At 46.1% G+C, this 19,335-nt stretch overlaps 2 protein-coding genes across 2 annotated transcripts; one reads left to right on the top strand and one right to left on the bottom strand.

The window, feature by feature from the left end:
• Window positions 1–719: 719 nt before the first annotated feature.
• On the bottom strand, window positions 720–4,305 carry sox18.S (SRY-box 18 S homeolog). The gene is given in 2 exon segments (NM_001088635.1): window positions 720–2,507; window positions 3,821–4,305. Coding segments are annotated over 2 exon segments (1,086 nt in total). The 5' UTR covers window positions 4,122–4,305; the 3' UTR covers window positions 720–1,722.
• Window positions 4,306–13,017: 8,712 nt separating this feature from the next.
• Window positions 13,018–18,726, top strand: tcea2.S (transcription elongation factor A2 S homeolog). Its single transcript, NM_001088343.1, has 10 exons — window positions 13,018–13,179; window positions 14,157–14,219; window positions 15,020–15,125; window positions 15,263–15,326; window positions 15,463–15,596; window positions 16,205–16,261; window positions 16,378–16,532; window positions 16,986–17,132; window positions 17,663–17,734; window positions 18,554–18,726. Exons 1-10 carry the CDS (start codon window positions 13,108–13,110, stop codon window positions 18,560–18,562), a joined length of 879 nt encoding a protein of 292 aa, NP_001081812.1. The 5' UTR covers window positions 13,018–13,107; the 3' UTR covers window positions 18,563–18,726.
• Window positions 18,727–19,335: the final 609 nt, after the last annotated feature.

The raw sequence follows: 19,335 nt of genomic DNA, 5'->3' as shown, positions 1-19,335 counted from the left end.
AGTTTGGGCACCCCTGGTTTAAAGAGTAAAGATGACTGCTAAACAGTGAATGAGTAAACACCTTAGTAGAGCAGTGAGTGTTGTTCACGGTGTATGAATAAATATTACATTGCTGAGGAACAAGGTGGGTGCTCAGGGCCTTGTGTGTGTGGTGCAGTCGTCATACAGAGTTTTCTTGGTAACTGCACTGTTGAACTGTTGTACCAAACATTGGTGTTAACATGCACAAGTGCAGCTGCCAGTAGCAACCAGTCAGACGTTGGCTTTCATATTCTCAATCGCTGCTTGGTTTTTGAGGTGCCACCTCTCCAGTATTTCCCTAGTGGGTCAACTTGGGTGAACTTGCTTGAAAATCTGTATCTCACCAGAGGGGACCCCCTGGTGTGTGATCTTTAGGTTTTATTCATCAAAACCCTCCATCCTTATCATAAGATATATATCCCCTACAACAAGAGAGCTGGGGATAGAGTCCTGCAGCGGGACGGGTACCCGCGGGTTACACAAAAAAACCTGTGGTACCCTGCGGGTTGTGGGTAGAAGTTCCGGGTGCGGGTACAGACACGGGTCAGTGGTTCTGCGGGTTTGTGGGTCGCGGGTCGGTACAGAATGCCACTGATCTCCATGATTTGCCCCAGCATGAGATCCATAGTACAATAATGCCCCTGATCTCCCTGATTTGCCCCAGCGTGAAATCTGTGTAATAAAAATGGACACTTTGCAAGAAAGTCAGATTTTTTTATGGAAAAATACAAAAACAAATATAAAACACAATGAACATGTGACTCCAGGTCATTACACTACAAAGTGGGGGCCCTGCCACTCTGCCAGGGGTGAATGGGGGAGGGGCACACATTCAGGATTATAAAGGTTCATATGGGCAGGTGAAGGTAGATTCCATAATCACTTACCTGCCGTACCTGACTACTGGCACGGTTGAGGGAATATTTTAGGTTTAATCTTTGACCAATGCTGTGTGTTATCTGGCAAACCAAGGAGTAGCACGATCAAAGAGATTTGCAGGTAAGAGGTTAAAATGAACCCTTGTGTGCACTGAGCATAATGTAGATTTAAATGTTATGGTGGGAGCTGCCATACTACGGTTATCATTTAAGGTATTGAACCCTGGAGTTCATGTTCTGCAGGAAGCTGAATGCCAAGGGGCAGTGTGGACACCCCACTGCTTATGTTTAAGCAAAAGGAATGTTCTGTACACACAATAAACAATTTAAGGATTTATCAGTGACCACCCTCTGGCTCAGCCTAATATTTCCTGCTGCAAACAACTTGAGTCCTGCTGAGAGAGTAGGAGCTGTTGGTTGTACTAGGGGCTATGTTGGGTTAAATGTACAATGGCCAGTTATTGATTTGGCATTTGCAGCTGATAGACAACATGAATGAGTTGTTTGCAGCAAGATCAGGATCCATGAGGATGTGGGAAAAGGAGAAATAATATGTTTTGGGGCCAGAGATTTATTAAACATTTGAGGTTATAGTCACGCAGCTTCATGTAGAGCAATAATAATGGAGTGAAAGGTCCTATAATGAGTATATGTTCCCATTAATATGTGTTGCTATGTGGAACTGGTGCTGCTGGGATGGGATTTCAAATGCCCCCACAGTTTCTCTTTACAAAGTGAAAATTGGATACATTGCTGTGCCCAGGTCTGCAGCTGCCCCACTATTGCGCCAGGCACTGACCCCTGGTCCCTGAGGAGTCCCATGCTAGCCAGTAATACAGGGGGTATAGTACATGGCAGTGCTGGCATCAGAGAGAGCAGAAATAAGACTGTTCTCTTCACAGGGTATAGTCCTGGGCCCCCCCAGCTTAGACATGGGAAAGGAGTATCCTGGCCCCTGAGTTCTGCTCATATTCAGATACTGGTCAAACTCGTTTAGGTCAAAGTCACCCCACAGCTCAGCATGATTTAGGTGGTCCATGGCATCTAGAGCTGGGGCCTCAGGCGGAGGGGAGAGCTGGCCCAGTGGGGTGCGTGCCGATGACCCTCCATGAGGTTTGTAGTAAAATGCAGAGGGCGTGGGAGTCCTGAGGAAGCTTCCCATGTGTGATGGTGAAGTGGAATAGGGCAAAGAGATCTCCCTCAGGGTCTTCTCCTGGCTAAAATCCATCTCATGCTGGTAAGTTCTAAAGAGTCCAGGGTCTGGGTCTTCCCGCATATGAGGAGGGAAAAAAGCTGGCTCACTGGGTTCCAACACATCTAGAGGCGACATCTCAGGGGTAGGCAACCCATAGCTCTCTAGTTCACCGGAGCCCCCCAGGGGGTGCAGTTCCCGGAAGTGTGAAAGGTTGACCATCGGCTGACCTCCGGTGTAGCCTTCATTTCTCAGGTGATGGGAAGGGTCCATGCGCTTGAGCTTCTTGGCCTGCTTCTTCCTTCGGGGACGGTACTTGTAGTTGGGGTGATCCTGAAGGTGCTGGACCCTTAGCCTCTCAGCCTCCTCCACAAATGGGCGCTTCTCTGCACTGGTCAGGTTCTTCCAGGACTGGCCTAGAGGAGGGACAAAGGAACAGATCACTTAACAGGGAACAAATTTGCTACAAGAGAATGATGGAGACTAGTGAACAGACTGTCTCTACTAGATGGTATGGGTTAGTGATGGGTGAATTTAATCGCCAGGCTTAAATTTGCGGTGAATGTTTTTGCGAAACCTCACCATGGGAAAATTCGCTGCAACAAAAAAATTCACGCTCGTCAAAATTGTCGCACATCAAAATTATTCGGATGACCATTGACTTTAATGCATTTGGACGAAAGAGTCGCGCATGTAAAAATTGACGCTCGTCAAAATTGACGTGCGTCAAAATAATTGACTTCACTGTGTTTTGCAAATTGTGGGGAGATCACTAACAACAAAACTGAGGTTATTTGCCCTCAACATTTATACCAAATTTGTGCTAGCATAGTAAGTGGGGTACAAGCACTAATCCCTGACACATAAGAATAAACCCCTCACAGGTACTTAGATATTATACCCAGGTCAGACAGATTTGCATGTACCCCAATGTGCCCAGTTTATACACACTCCCAATTCAACAGTTTGCATATCACAAGTACCATCATTGCTAGTCTGATTTAACTTATTCCCACACTACCAGTACTCTGTCTATTCTCCTCCTCACTATGCCAGTTATTGGTACCACATGCCAATCTTTATACCCCTGTCCACCACACTTTTCTGTAAAACCCCCACTTCATGCCTTTTTGTGTTCTTCTTTCAGCTGTGCCAGTCTGTGATACGGTCGCTCCATGCCATTTTCTATTCCTCTCCCAACTAAGCCAATCTGACACCCCTACCCCCCAGCTCCTTAATGTCCTTCCCCCATGTCAGTTTAACCCAGATCAAAACCAGTATCTTTTCCCTTCCCACCATGCCAGTCTGTGATCTCAACCATGCCAAACTGGGATTCCCACACATCATACTAGACTATTATCCCTGCCAACTATACCAGTCTGTATTACCTTCAGTTCTGTCGTTCCTACTGAACATACTAGTCTAAAATATATCCACCCATGCCAGCCTCTTGTACCCATGCTCGCCATGCTACAACACTGATCTCTATTCCTTGTCTACTTGGCCCTTCCAACATCCCTGCTTTCCATGCCAGTCTCTATTGCCCTCCCCACCATACCAGTCAATGATACCCCCAAGCAAATGCCAGTCTCAATGGCCTCTACCCACCTACTGCCCTGTTATGGCACCATACCACTCTGTTATTCCCACACCTCATGCCAGTTTCTTTTCTTTCCCCACCATGTCACTTTGTGATACCCACACCCCATTTATTGCTCATGCCACTCACCCAGCATCTTGCTCAGTACAGCATTGTGCAGGTCAGGGTTCTGCTGTGCCAGTCTCTTCCTCTCATCCTTGGCCCAGACCATGAATGCGTTCATAGGCCGCCTGATCCGCGGGTCCCCAGGCTTCTCCTCGCAGGCGCTGTAGCCATATCCAGGCTTGGGGCTGGGCGCAGGACTGTCTGGAGCTGGAGGGCTATGTGGGGTCAGGCTGGCTTCAGGCACAGTATCCGCAGGAGGGACCCATGTACTGTTTACCCCCTGGCACAGAGTAGTCTCCTCTCTGCAGTAGCTAGATCTATGCATTCCAGCTGGGCAGCTCTATTTGACAGAAGTTGGCACTCCAAAATATTCTACAGAACTCTGGGTGGCACACTGGGTCCTGTTGTGCTCTGACAAATCTGGATTACGAACTGACTTGTGTGGTGGTCTGTCCTTGTGTGCCCTATGCCACCCTTTATGCCCCCTGGTCCTATGCTGTCACTCAGCATCCAGCTGTTTGGGGCAAGTTTTAGCAGCTGGGGCCAAATATAGAAAGCTGTCACCAATCAGCTGCAGGGGGGTGGAGACTGTAGGGGATGCTCCATGGGTTTTATCCTTAGTGAATCCTGGATTAACCCTTTGCAACTTTAGCTGAGTGACTGCCTGTGTAACAATAAGTGTGTCTCTTCCCTTGTGCTGCACACTCCCAAACACACACAAATATACATTAGGCATTTGCCCCCTCCCCCATAATGTAGTGAGTTGTATTGAATTTGTATTGTTCCCTGAAGTACTGTGTTATCCTAGAAAAATTCCCTATATGAAATCTGTTTTGTGCCCTACTGTTCAGTGATTTGTAAATAACATCTGTCTTGCTAATGGAGGTGCAGTGATTCCTGAGTGACAGCACACCTTGTGCAGAGCAGTACAAAGACTGCCGGGCAGTGTAAAGGGCACAGAGCATTGTAGAGGGTACTGCGTGGTATAGTGGGTGCAGATTAGTGCAGAGGGTGCTGTGTGGTATAGAGGGTGCAGGGCAGTGCAGAGGGTGCTGGGTGGTATAGAGGGTGCAGAGCAGTGCAGAGGGTGCAGTGCAGAGGGTGCTGTGTGGTATAGAGGGTGCAGTGCAGGGTGCTATGCGGTATAGAGGGTGCAGGGCAGTGCAGAGGGTGCTGTGCAGTATAGAGGGTGCAGGGCAGTGCAGAGGGTGCTGTGTGGTATAGAGGGTGCTGAGCAGTTCAGAGGGTGATGGGTGGTATAGAGGGTGCTGTGTGGTATAGAGGATGCAGTGCAGAGGGTGCTGTGTATTATAGAGGGTGCAGTGCAGGGTGCTATGTGGTATAGAGGGTGCAGGGCAGTGCAGAGGGTGCTGTGCAGTATAGAGGGTGCAGTGCAGTGCAGGGTGCTTTATGATATAGAGGGTGCTGTGTGGTATAGAGGTTCCAGAGCAGTGCAGAGGGTGCTGTGTGTAACACATTTTTAACCTCTTTTAGAGAAGGAAGTAGTTAAAAGTGTAACACACACTTGCCCTCCAGGAGCTCAATCCCCATTTTGCAAGTACAGCAGGAGGGGGGCACATTTCCTTGGATTTGACTCTAGGCTTGGGGGAAGAGGGGTGAGTCACACTGTCGGGGGGGGGGGGGCTGGGCCACGGGATGTGGATCTCCCTGGTCTGGAACAAATTTGTGAATATTAACTTCAACAATAAAACATTTATTAATTAGCAGAATCCTCATTCTAGACACAAAGACCCCTACACACATTTGTACACATGGGGGCACACTTACCTGCCCACACATACAGACTCGCACATAGGGACACATTCTCATACACACACATTCACACTCACACACATTTGATAAGACACAACGGGACTTGTTACAATTACAATTAACTAGTGGAAAGGGAGATCTTTCTTAATGATCTTATTCTCCCCAGTGATATTGCACATCTGTGTATTTGTACCTAGGTATGATTGGTGAACACTCCTTTAAATATCTCACATTGTAAGTTCACATTTAGCCAATTACTAAGTGTTGTAGACTAGAAACGCGTAAAGGTTGTTTCTGCAGAGGGTACTAAATAAATCTGTTGATTTTATTCTTCTGCCTTAGATGGACTGCACATGGTTAATCAGAGAAGCTTGTTTTACTGCAATATAGCCACTATAAGTGTTTGGGGTCATTAGGATATAGGATTAAAGAGCACAGCATGGAAATGTATTGCTGGGACCAGCTCCAAATACTGATGAATTAACATTAACTGGGCCACTACAATGTATATAAAACACAGGTCTGCCATCTGGGGGCTACAGACAGGAGTCATGTTGGGTCAGATGAATAAGGAGGTTTGAATAGCCATGAAAGGAGAGGGGCTTTTCACAAATGGGTGGGATTTGTGCGTGGGGGGTCAGGTTTGTGTAAGGGTTCTCATGGCTCCTTATGGCAACTCTGATATAGCAAATCAAATGTGTGAGTGCAAATATTTTGGGGTTTTCTAGCAAATGTTGTAGGGTGCCTTCTTCAAGATCTGCAACTATAGGTTAGGTCTAGTGGCTCAATGTCTCCATTCTCTGATTGGTTGCGGCTAGAGACTGCCCTATCATATACAGTATTGATTGACTATAGATTGAGGGTCACCTCTTGTGATGAGACCAATAAAATGACTCTTCTCAGGGGGGATTTTACTCATTAGCTTTATGTGAATATAAAGTGGAGCAAAGAGGCAGATGAGGGGACGTATGTCCAAACAGCTGGGGGGAGAATAGAAAAGGAAAGGAGAAGGGATGAGAGACAGAAGTGGAAAGGAGACAGGAAGGGGGGTTAGGGGTTCAGAGACAAATGAAGAGGAGATGAGAAATATACAGTGTCGGACTGGCCCACCGGAATACCAGGAAAACTCCCGGTGGGCCCAGGAGTCAGGGGCCCTCATGCTGCTAAACTTTTGGTCTAATTCATGGCCATTCCCTATTTCTATGAGAACAAAGAGGCTAAATAGATGGCATAATTGATTATAGTATGTAAAGAAAACAGACTAGGAGAATAGAGGTTGATTGAGGAGATGAAGAATATTAGTACTGAGAGTGGCCCCTGGTCTAAGTTTTTATGGTGGACCCCTGGTCTAAGGTTATTGGGTGGGCCCCTGCCCTGGTGTCCCAGTCCGACACTGGAAATATAGGAAGCAAGATGGGGAAGAGTAAGGCCAAAGAGTTGAGGGAGATTAAGAAAGGAGATTAAGAAAGAATAGGGGGTGAGAGGCCGAATGAGTGTGGAGATGGGAATGGGTGGGGTTATGGAATAGATATGCAGATGGAGAGTAGATGAGAAATATAGAAGGAACGAGGATAAAGAGGATGAGGGAGAGTAAAGCCAAACAGTTGGGGGAGAATATAAAGGAGAACGGAGGAGAGATAGAAGGAGAGAAGAGAAGGAAGGGGGCTAGGGAGTAGAGAGACAAAAAGGGAGGAGAGGAGAAATTTATAAGGAGGGATAATGGGGGGACAGTAAATCTGCTGATTTGGTGTGAAGATTATTGGCCTATATATGGGGCCCTCAGGATTTTGCACAATCAGTATGTGCAGGCCTGGATTTGTGGCGAGGCCAAAAAGGCCTTGGCCTAGGGTCGGCAAAATATTAGGGGTGGCATGCTGCCCAGCTGCTTTCTGGAGAGCATTAGGGAGTGCAGCGCACATGAGCGCTCACGGGGGGTATGCGGGTGGGCGCTAGGACCGAGCAGCCTAGGGGCACCACCCACAAAATCCGGCACAGAATATGTGGCCAAAAATCACCCAGATGGGTTGATGTAGTCCTCTCCCGATGGGTCTCCATAGGCCCCAATTATGATGTGATCATCAGGCCTTAAATGAGTGGATCATCTTGATTTGACCCACGATGTTGGTTTGGCCAAATGACAGGATCTTACCATATATTAGGGTTACCATGTATGACCAGGTTAAGGCTGAATGGAAATGAAAGGGAAGGGGTGAAAGAGTGACAAGAAGGGGTATATAATGAAAAAGGAACCTTAAGTCTAAGGTTTTCTGTTACACCGCCAGTTACACCCGGTCCAGCACCGCTGGGAAGGGAAGAACTTGATAGAACAGAGAAGGTGCCGTTGCTCTTTCTTCTCCAGCAATTCCTTGTGAGGGTGCGGGGAATCCTTTGTTTCATGGCAAGTGACATGTTAATGACTCCCTGACTATAAATACACTTAAGTGGACTTCCCATTAAATCAAGTGAGAGTTCTGGGAATGTCAGGGACGTGTGCTGGAGATGGGTGGGGGGCACAATAAAGAACCCCCCCCCAATGGTGGCGTCTCCTGACCCAGCCCCTAGGGTGCATTTGGTGTCCCTGCTGACTGCCAGGGAGACTCCTGTAGCGTCTCTGCATGGGATGGAGACAGGACAGGAAATGTAGGGGCCTCATGTGAGATCTAAGGGGGGCCCAATATCCCACAGACCCCTCCAGACAGAACACAGCATGACCCAGATAGAGGAAACAGACACACTGAGCCTATAAGAGCCCAGCAGAGAGGGAGAAGGGAGAGTGTGTGGGGGGTGTTTAGGGCTACACAGAGGAAAGAGGCAGAAGGAGGGGGGGCAATGATGAAGAGAGAGAAGTTACAAGTAGGATTAGCAGTTAGCCCCCCACAATCGGCAGATAGCACCCCAATCTCAAAGGGAAAGGGGAGAAGGGACTGCAGTTGGGGATACCTACCTACCCATCATAGACGGGCCTTACTTCAAGGTGTCCTTGATGCCCCCTCAAAAGTCTGACAGGGGAGGGTAACTATTAATAACGATTATTAATATGGATTTATTAAGCTCCGACACTTCTGCACTGCAGTCCAATAGAAAGGTGTGTCCATCCCAGATACCAATCACATACAAACACTGGGAATTCCTGTGACAATTTAAACATGCAAAGGAGAGTGCTGACCCCACAGATGTATTCTCACTGGGTAGGGGGAGAAAGTGCAGGTAAGAGGTCCTTGCAGCCCCCTTGCTAGCCCCCCCCAACACACTAACAGGGGAAGGAGAAAATGTTGCAGTAAAGGTCCCTTCTAGCCCCCCTCAAAGTCTGACAGGGGAGGGGAGACAGACTGTAACAGGGTCTCTGTGGGATTCAGTCTAGGCGCCGCCTGACTCCGCTGGAGGTGCGGTTTCCTCATTAGGGACCCCACCCAAAGCAGCACAGAGTGGGGGGAATTTGACAGCCCCCCCCCCCGCAAGCCCTCTGTTCACTTAACTCTTTCCCGTTCTATTAGCCAGACACAGATGCCCCTCCCACAGCCCAGAGCATTCTGCTTTATAGATGTATTTGCTCCTGATTCATTATATCACTCTCTTCTCTCTCATCCTCCTCATTCTCTCAATCCCTTTGTCTCCTTTCCTTGTAAACAAAAGTATGTTGTGAGGTAGTATAGTGTCTGGATTGTAAATGTCTTTGCTGGGCAGGGACTGATGGGAATGCGATAGGGACCTTAGATTGTAAGCTCCACTGGGGCAGGGACTAATAGGAGTGTGAAATGGACCTTAGATTGTAAATTCACTGGGGCAGGGACTGATAAGAGTGTGATAGGGACCTTAGATTGTAAGCTCACTGAGGCAGGGACTGATGGGAATCCGATACACATACTGTACAATAACAACTGTCACTGGTGCTGAAAGAAACCTTACTCACCTTCATCCTTGTGGATATATTCTAATGAATTTGGTGTGACTGGTTCTTTAAGGCCTTTACCCGAGGGCAGGGGATATAATAGTAAGAAAAAAAATAAAGTTTATAAAACTGGCACAGAAACAGTTACAGCAAAATCCTCAGTTGGATAATTAAAAATATTCGCTTTGCTTCTGAAAACTCTTTGCTCCCCCATAGTGGAACTTGGGAAGTACAACATACATATTCTAATCAGTTTCTCTGACTGCTGCAGACTGTACCGCTCCATCTGTATAACTATATGTGTATGTCTTTATGTAGGTGCCAGTCCATGGGTATTTAGGTGTATTGAAACAGTGGATTGATTGAGCCAGTGTGTATGGGTATGTAGGTAGGTGCCAGTTTGTGGGTATGTAGAAAAGTGTCTGTGGGTATGTAGGTAGGTGCCAGTGTGTGGTTACAGGTGCGTGGGTATGTAGGTAGGTGCCAGCCTGTGGTTATTTAGGTATATTGGTACGTGTGTGAGTCAGTGTGGGGTATGTATGTAACTGCCAGTGTGTGGGTATGTAGGTAGGTGCCAGTGTCTGGGTATGTAGATAAGTGCCAGTTTGTGGGTATGTAGGTAGATGTCAGTCTGTTGGTATGTAGATAAGTACCAGATTGTGGGTATGTAGGTAGGTGCCAGTGTGGTTTCATAGCTGTGTGGGTATGTAGGTGCCAATCTATGGGTATTTAGGGAGGTGCCAGGGTATGTATGTATGTATGTAGGTAGGTGCCAGTCTGTTGGTATGTAGATAAGTGCCAGTTTGTGGGTATGTAGGTAGGTGCCAGTGTGTGGTTACATAGGTGTGTGGGTATGTAGGTACCCTATATGATGCTGCACTTATATATCTATTATTATGTAAATGTTATAAAATGGCTTAGTTTAAGCAACTTTTCAATTGCCCTTCATTTTTTATTTTTCATAGTTTTAGAATTATTTACCTTTTTCTTCTGACTCTTTCCAGCTTTCAAATGGGGATCACTGGCCTCATATAAAAACAAATTCTCTGCAAAGCTACAAACTTATTGTTACTTATCTCTCTATTCAGGCCTCTCCTTTTCATAGTCCAGTCTCTTATTCAAATCAATTCATGGTTGCTAAGGTCATTTGGACCCTAGCAATCAGATTGCTGAAATTAGATTGCTGACTGTAGAGTTTTCTGAATAAAAAGCTAAATAACTCAAAAAACCACAAATAATAAAAAATGAAAACTGATTGCAAGTTGCCTCAGAATTTCACTCTTTACACCCTACTAAAAATTAATTTAAAGTTGAACCATCCCTTTAACGAGACATACCAGAATCAGTATTTGACCTTCCCTAGTGCAAAAGATTGTGGTAGATGTAGTTTAAATGTCCTGTTTCCTTATGGGAAATTTACCTGACAAAGACTTCATCTGCCATGAAGATGAAAATGATCAAACAGGCGAAGAGCATGAAAGTGGCACAGAAACAGTTACAGCAATGCTTCTGAAACCCTTTGCTTCCCCCTTGTGAAACTCAGAAGGTATTACATGCGTATTCTATTCTCTTTCTGTGACTGCTGCAGACTGTACCGCCCCATCTGAATAACTACAGCAACTTTGTAGGTGTCAGTCTATGTGCGTGTTTATGTGGGATACAGTGTGTGGATAGGTATGCAGGCCCAGGCTGGATTCAAGAAAGCATTTCAAGTACACGGAATGCATTTTAGGACATCCTGCAGCGAAATACATCTTTTTCCTGAGATGTCCTATGCCTTCAGAATGGCGGATTGGTTGCTTTTACCATCACTCATCATCCAAATCTGCAATCACACCTCCATCCTCTACCCTCCCGTCTCAGGCATCAGTCATACGAACTCCGCCCTCAGCCTTCCACCCTCAGTCCTCCATCCTCCGCCCTCAGTCCTCTTCCTTCTGCCCTCATTCCTCCTTCCGCCCTCAGTCTTTCACCTTCAGCCCTCCATCCTCCTCCCTCATTCCTCTGCCTTCCGCCCTCAGCCCTCTTCCTTCAGTCCTGTTCCTTCCGCCCTCGCTCACCACTTTAGAAACTGATGGATAAGACTGTCGGCTGAATAGAGAGATCTGAGGGGGGAGTGCTGAGCAGCGAGGGCGGAGGGAAGAGGGTGGAAGGAAGATGACTAAAAGAAAGAGGACTGAGGGCAGAAGGCAGAGAACTGAGGGTGGAGGATGGAGGACTGAGGGCAGAAGGCTGAGGGCGGAGTTCGTATGACTGACGGCTCAGAAGGGAGGGTAGGGGACGGAGGGGACTGCAGATTTGGACGATGAGTGACGGTAAAAGCAACTGGTGCGCCATTCCAAAGGCATAGGACATCGCAGGAGGGACATGTATTTTGCAGCAGGATGTCCTAAAATGCGTTCCGTACTAGTACACAGAATCCCCAAAAGCCCCAGACAAGCCCACTAAATAGTGACTTTCTATGGAATCTTACAACAGCCACTCTGGCATTTGCCAGAATCCACAGATTGCCAGTCCAGGCCTAAATGTATGTAAGTGCCAAAGAGTTGGTATGTAGCTAGATGACAGTCTGTGGGTATTGTAGATAGGTGAAAATGTGTGGGTATGTAAGTAGGTGACAATCTATGGGTAAGTAGGCAGGTAGGTGCCAGTTTGTGGTTACAAAGGTGTGTGGGTATGTAAGTAGGTACCAGTCTGAGGGTATCTAGGTAGGTGCCAGGCTGTGGGTAAGTAGGCAGGTAGGTGCCAGTTTGTGGTTACAAAGGTGTATGGGTATGTAAGTAGGTAACAGTCTGAGGGTATCTAGGTAGGTGCCAGGCTGTGGGTAAGTAGGCAGGTAAGTGCCAGTTTCTGGTTACATGGGTGTGTTGGTATGTAGGTAGGTACCAGTCTGTGGGTATGTAAGTAGGTAAGTGCCAATTGGTGGTTAGAAAGGTTAGTGGGTATGTAGGTAGGTGCCAGTTTGTGGTTACAAAGGTGTGTGGGTATAAAGGTAGGTGTGAGTCTGTGGGTAAGTAGGCAGGTAGGTGCCAGGTTACATACTGTAGGTGTGTGGGTAGGCAGGTACCAATCTCTAGGTACAGATGTATAGGCACAAGTCTCTGGTGTGTAGGTAGACATCAGTCTGTTGGTAGGTAGGTGCCAGTCTGTGGGTATGTAGGTGCCAGTTTGTGGTTACAATTAGGTGTGTGTGGTGTGTAGGTCGGTGCCAGTCTGTGGGTATTTAGGCAGGTGCTTATCTGACTGGGAGGAGGATACGTAACTATATGATGCTGCACTTGACTATATGTATCGCGTCTTTAACGAGACCTGCCAGCATCAGCATCTGACCTTCCATGGACCTGGCACAAACGATTCTGGTAGATGTAGTTCAGATGTCCTCTTTTCCTATTGGACTTTACGTTCGAAAGACTTCATCTCCCATAAGCGCAACGCGCAGAAGGCAAGCAGGCGCTGGCGCGGGGGCTGCTGGGGAGTGTAGTTCTTTCTGCGCACACGCGCTTAAGAGCGAGAGGGAAGGCCGCATTAATGGACTACGAGTCCCAGAGAGCAGCGGCAGCGCGGACCTCCCGGACTGTTTGAAGTGCGGTATCGTCTTGGGCTCACTGCAGACTGGACCCAGTCGTAGCGGAGAGAGTCCCGGGGCGCGATGGCGGCCAAGGGGGTCGAGGTGGCGCGGATCGCAAAAAAGCTGGATAAGATGGTGGCCAAGAAAAATACGGCGAGTCCTTCAAACTGCAGGGGCCTCAACCTCTTTCCAGAAGCTTTTATTAACCGCCCACTTGCCCCCATAGCCACTGAGCTTCCTATGCCTGCTGTAGCCTGTACTGGATTCCATGCCGTCAACTGCTAAATCATAATTCGTGCTGCAGCCTGTACTTAGTTCTATGCAGCCATGCAGCCTCCTCTAATCACCTGCTAATTGCCACCTAGTGTGTGAATTCACTCAGTGGGGTCGTTTGTTACTGGTCCTCAGCGAAAAAAAAATAAATGCTGGGGAGCTAGAGGACCCCAAAGCTTAGAGACCCCCTTTCTATAATCACCACTACAGACACTATTATAATACCAGGACTCCATGTCTGCTCTGAATATGGATAATCCCTCAGCATTATAATGTGGCCACCCACACCTACCCCTTTATAATACAAATACATAAGGATTTAGGGCTAAGACTGATAGGGAACTCTGATAAAGTCCTGCAGCACATGCAGAGCCATTGTCCTGGCATTGGCAGTGCTTTAATGACCCCAGAGACTGATCTATAGGACCAGCTATAAAGCCAAGGGTTGTCGTGTTGGTTCTGGGGCAGGGACCTTTCTCTAAATATATCATTCCCTAGTTCAGAAATATCTCCCTATAATGAATTTTCACCTTGTGTACCTATGTATGTGCTGCTATTGCCATTGTGTTCCCTTTATTGGCCAACTGCATAGATGTAAATCTACTATATGTTATATATAAACACACACACACACACATCAAAAACAAAAAAAGTCTCAAAAACATCCCAAAATGCAGGTGTGGCACGTTGGTAGGTACCTGGGAATGATATTGGGGGTAATGGTAGATCAGCTTGGTGTGGAACATCATTACTTTTATATTAATAACCAAGTAAAATAGTGATACTCTATTCTACTCTACGTGGCACATTGGGTTGTGGCTCTGGGCATCTTACTTCAGCCTGTTCCTTCATTTCAGGGTGGGGCTCTGGATCTGCTCCGGGAGCTGAAGAACATGCCAATAACCCTGGAGCTCCTGCAGGTAATGAATTGTCTTTCCCAATTCTATTGGGCTGCACAGAGTAAGTCATACCCCAAGCAATTCCATATTAGAATCTGGCATGGAGGCTCCGTTCTTTCCCTCTCACAGATCGTCTGACCCAGGGGCATTCTGCTTTGGGTCTGCATCTTTTACTTATGTTCCTGCTTCCTCCCAGTCCCCAACTGGCAATTACTGGATTCTGGCAGAGAGGCTGCTGTAAGATGCCATAGACAGTCACTATTTATTAGGCCTGTGGAGGGTAATTTGGGTCTGCGTGTACTTTAAAATCCAGGGCCTATTTGAATCCTAGCCCGAACCTGCGTCCTCCCATAGCCCACAAATACGACGATCGGCCTACGTTGGTGATACGTCAATGGAAGTAACCATTCCAAGAATTATGTGTATTTGTGCAATGGGCATTAAACCAGTTTGGATTCTGTAGGAGGGATAATGATCCTCTTATGTGTAAGTGTCATATGCTTTCATTCAGGGTGGCAGGAGGTAGATGCAAATCTGGGGGCACTTTTCAGCTTAACTGTTTCTTCCTCTGATTCTGAGATCCGTTCTGTCTGGTGAGGTTCAGCCTTGAATGCAGTAAGTTGGCACATGCAGTTAGTTGGCACATTTATCTCTTGGTTTGTGTGACAGATACATGGGCAGTGCCAGTGCCGGCCACACGCCCCAATTCCAGAAGGTACAAAAATTGTCAGTCCTAAATAGTGGTCCTTTTCTCTTAACCCCTGCCATTCTATGCCTGCCACCTGTAGCTTCCCATTGACCCTTTGTTGCCTCTCTTTCAGTCCACCCATGTGGGAATGTCCGTGAATGCGCTGAGGAAGCAAAGTAACGACAATGAGATCATCACGCTATCCAAGTCTCTTATCAAGTCATGGAAAAAGTTGCTGGGTAAGTGCGCACCCTTCCAAATTACACATTTCTAGGGTTTGGTAATATTGTTGCTTTCTGGACTGGCATCCATGGGTGGGGTTACTATAAGTAGATGCCCCACCACATTGGTTCCATTTCTTATTGTCCCTTGGCAGACGGCTCGGAACAGCCTGGAAAAGAGAAGCTTCAGGTGAAACCCACCTGTTCGAAGGAGCTGGGGTAAGTACATCTGGGAGCTTCCTGTTGGGTGAGAAGGTGAGGCAAGATGGATGGGTATAGGCAGCCTGAGGGTGCTGTTTTGTCTTTCTGGGTATTACAATGGTTCTCCCATGTGTTAACAAATAATATTTTTCAGCTCTTCCAAGAAAATTGAGGTGCCAAAGACCACAGCCCCCTCAAAGATGACACGTTTCCCCCCTCTGCCAGTCACTTCCGATTCTGTGCGCACCAAGTGCAGAGAGATGCTGATCGCAGTGTTACAGACAGATGGTGTGTTGTGTGTGTGTGTATATATATATATATATATATATATATATATATATATATATATATTTGAATAAAGTACCCCTATTGTAAAATATAAGGATATTATAAGTCACTGAGGAGTTCCATGACCATATAAAAGCACAGATCTCCAAGGGTACTTCTAATATCGTCCTATTTTCCAACAAGAGGTACTTTTTTGGTTATAATACTCAAAAGCCATGAATATCTTGTAAAATATCCTTATAAACGGTGATTAGTGATATGATTAGTTATAAACAGTAAGTAGTGATGTCATTTTTGTCACATGACTCACTAAAACTTGTGTAATATAAACAAAGTACCGCTTTTTTGGAAAATATGAGGATATTCGAAGTAACCTCTGAGTTCCATGACCTGTATAAAATGGTCATGGAACTCCTCGGTGACTTATAATATCCTTATATTTTACAATAGGGGTTACTTTATTCACTATATAATCAGCATTAGATTTAATGATGGGGGAATGATAGAGGGGCTCACTTTGACCTCAAGATCCTTCCCCAAATCACTTAGTCCAGCTTAATATTGCAATGTGTGTCCTGTTCAGCTAATGATACTTGGTTGTTTTTCAGGAGATCACGTGGCTATTGGGGCAGATTGTGAGCTCTTGGCAGCACAGATAGAGGAGGATATCCTTCTGATGGGGGCAGGGGCTTGGGTGGGCATCTGTTATCATTAGCTCTTGTGTCGAGCCTGTGAAACCCCCTGACTCGCTTGGGAGTGTTACAACCTTGACTCTTCTCACTGGTGTTTCGGGAGCTGCAGAACACTGATATGAAGTATAAGAACAGGATCCGGAGTCGCATTTCAAACCTAAAGGATTCCAAGAACCCGGATCTTCGGAAGAATGTGCTCTGTGGTATCATTACCCCTGAGCAAATTGCTATCATGTCCTGTGAGGTGAGAGGGGAGTAGGGTCAGTGGTCTTGTGCCACTAAAAGAAGGGAGGTGCCTTCAGTCCCATAATTGTGATGGTAGTATAGAGGAGGCATTGGCACCTAGTGGGAGTTGAGAGAAGGTATTGGAGCCTCGTGGGAGTGGAAAGGTAACTGCTTCTGTTTCAAGAAGGAATGAGATCTCAACCCTTAATGGGAGTGGTGAGAGGGCATTGGTGCCTCCTGGGAGGGGAAAGGAGACATTGGCATGTAGTGGGAGTAGAGAGAAGGTATGGGAGCCTAGTGGGACTGGGAAGGTAACATTGACCCCATTTCTCTTATGGAATAGGCATTAGGCAACATTGTTCCCTTAAAGGAAGAAACATTACCCCCATGTGGAAGTGGGAAGGAAGTGTCAGCCAGAAGATAGCATAAAATGATAGGCTTATCAGTAATTAGAGTAACTCTCTCTTTTTAGGAAATGGCCAGTAATGAGCTGAAGGAGATGAGGAAAGAGATAACCAAGGCCTCCATTCAGGAGCATCAAATGGGAAAGACTGGAGGAACCCAAAGTGACCTGTTCACCTGTGGGAAATGCAAGAAAAAGAATTGTACATACACACAGGTACTCTGCACTAATGTACCTTGTACCCAATTGTAACATCCACAGTGCCCTAAGTACAGAGCCTTACCCTATGTGCAGTTTATATAGTGAATGAAGTACCCCTCTTGTAAAATATAAGGATATTCTAAGTCAACGAGGAGTTCCATGACCATATAAAAGCACCAGGCCGAAGCCTCATATTTTGCAACAGGGGCTACTTTATTTATTATAATGCACAAGTTTCAGTGAGTCATGTGACAAAGGACATCACTAAGCTCCGATTATAACGGATGACATCACTAAGTACTGTTTATAAGGATGTAATTTACAGGATATTCATGGCTCTTAAATATTATATACCGTAACATACACAGTGTTCCACCTAACTAGACCCTGTTATAGGCGCTGCTGCAGCCAATCAGTAGTTTCCTTTGGTCAGTCCAATGCAAGCGATTGGTTACTCACAGTTCAGGAGCACAGCGCACCCTACAGGCAGAATTGTATACTGGGCATGCACCTGATTTGTCCTGTTACTTGTGGCTCTCCCCCAGGTACAGACCCGCAGTGCTGATGAACCAATGACCACATTTGTCGTGTGCAACGAGTGTGGGAACCGCTGGAAGGTGAGATTCCCTCTGTGGATTTATCAGTAAAAACGCTGTTCAGCAGTAAAAAGCGACTCTTACACTTTATACAGAATTTACTTTTGTATTTGGGTTTAGATTGTTTAATTTGTGGGATTTACTCATGTTATTGGGTTTTTACCTTGCACTATGTGACTAGACTGCAGAGTTTAAAAGTCTGACTGATGTTGTGGTTTCAGGCTGCATTTATTGGTCCTGTTTCTTGCTGCCTGCCCCATGTGAGGTCCCTTAAAGGAACCCACTCCCAAACTGCATGTTATACTTTGGCCCCATCACATCTAGTCTGTGTGTCCCTGATGTTAATTGCTGACCAGGAGCATGCTCACAATGTGACTAGACATGGCAGCTGCCTAACTCCTGTAGTGCTGCTCTGTCTTTTCAGCCCAGGCATGGGGCACGTTGACAACTGCCCCATACATGTTTTGTTCTATTACTGGTTTATTTTGGAGGGTTGCTAACTGGTCTCATTCATTTTAATGGGGTTGTTGAGAGTCAGTCAGGGCCTTGGGGTTTTGAGATTTTTAACTTTTTAAAGATACCAGCAAGGGTTTCAGTAACCAATCACACAACCACTATCATGAAATCATGAATGGAACATCCATGTGCTGAATTAACTGTAAGGAGCCTTGCGCAGGGGGTATTTTGGTTACAGAAAAAAAAGGGTAATGTAAAGGAATTTATAGTGATTAGCTCTATATGATGTGCTTAGTGGAGGGAACACTTTTATGTGTCTGATTTGATAGTTGCTAAAATCTGCTCTTTTCCAAGCCTGTGCCATTCTCCTCTCTCCCCTTGCAGTTCTGCTAATCATTTCCAGGCCGGCCAGTGGGAATCCTCCTTCCTAAATGCGCAGAATATTTGGGTTTATAACTTCCCCCCCCTGAAACCGCCATCATGCAGCAAAGACTTTGCTTCGGAATTTGTTCAAAAATATGTAAAATAGTTATGTTAAATAAACATTTTTTTTGCCATGGTTGTTTTTGTTGGTGATGCTTTCGTCTGGCTATACAATTTCTGATAATGTATGGATTTTCATCCACTGATGCACCATGTCCGGCAATGAGAAAATGAAGATGGGCTGCAGAGCAAGATTGGTTACGGTTAACCAAAACCACGGGTACCGTGAGGTTACTGTGTAGGCTATGTGAGCTACAGAACTTTCCAGCAATGAGAGCCTCAGTGTGGGTATAACAGTCCATGTGCTTTAAAAGCCAATGTATGAATTATACAATCCTATTTCCAAAACAGTTGGGATGCAATTTAATGGCAAACAGTACAAACACATCAAATGCTGAAACTGAGATGCTCATTTTTGATTTGATGCCGGCAGCATGTATCTAAAAAGTTTTGGGGGGAGGGGCATATTTCCCACTGTGTTGCTCAAAAAAGATACCCACACACTTCACATAACACTGCACTGATGGTGCAAATGTCCTTACATGACTGGTCCAGTCCATACAGCAATAGCAGATACCTTTAGGAGCCGAAAACACCATATTTTCATGCACTCGGGGAGCTTACCCCATATAACATAAAACATACAAGCCTCTCTTTCTCCCACGTTATCCAAAAATTCCACC

The sequence above is a fragment of the Xenopus laevis genome, chromosome 9_10S (genome assembly GCF_017654675.1).
Source record: "Xenopus laevis strain J_2021 chromosome 9_10S, Xenopus_laevis_v10.1, whole genome shotgun sequence".
NCBI lineage: Eukaryota > Metazoa > Chordata > Amphibia > Anura > Pipidae > Xenopus > Xenopus laevis.
Note: the sequence above shows the minus strand (reverse complement) of the source record. Positions and strands in the feature narration are given on the sequence as shown.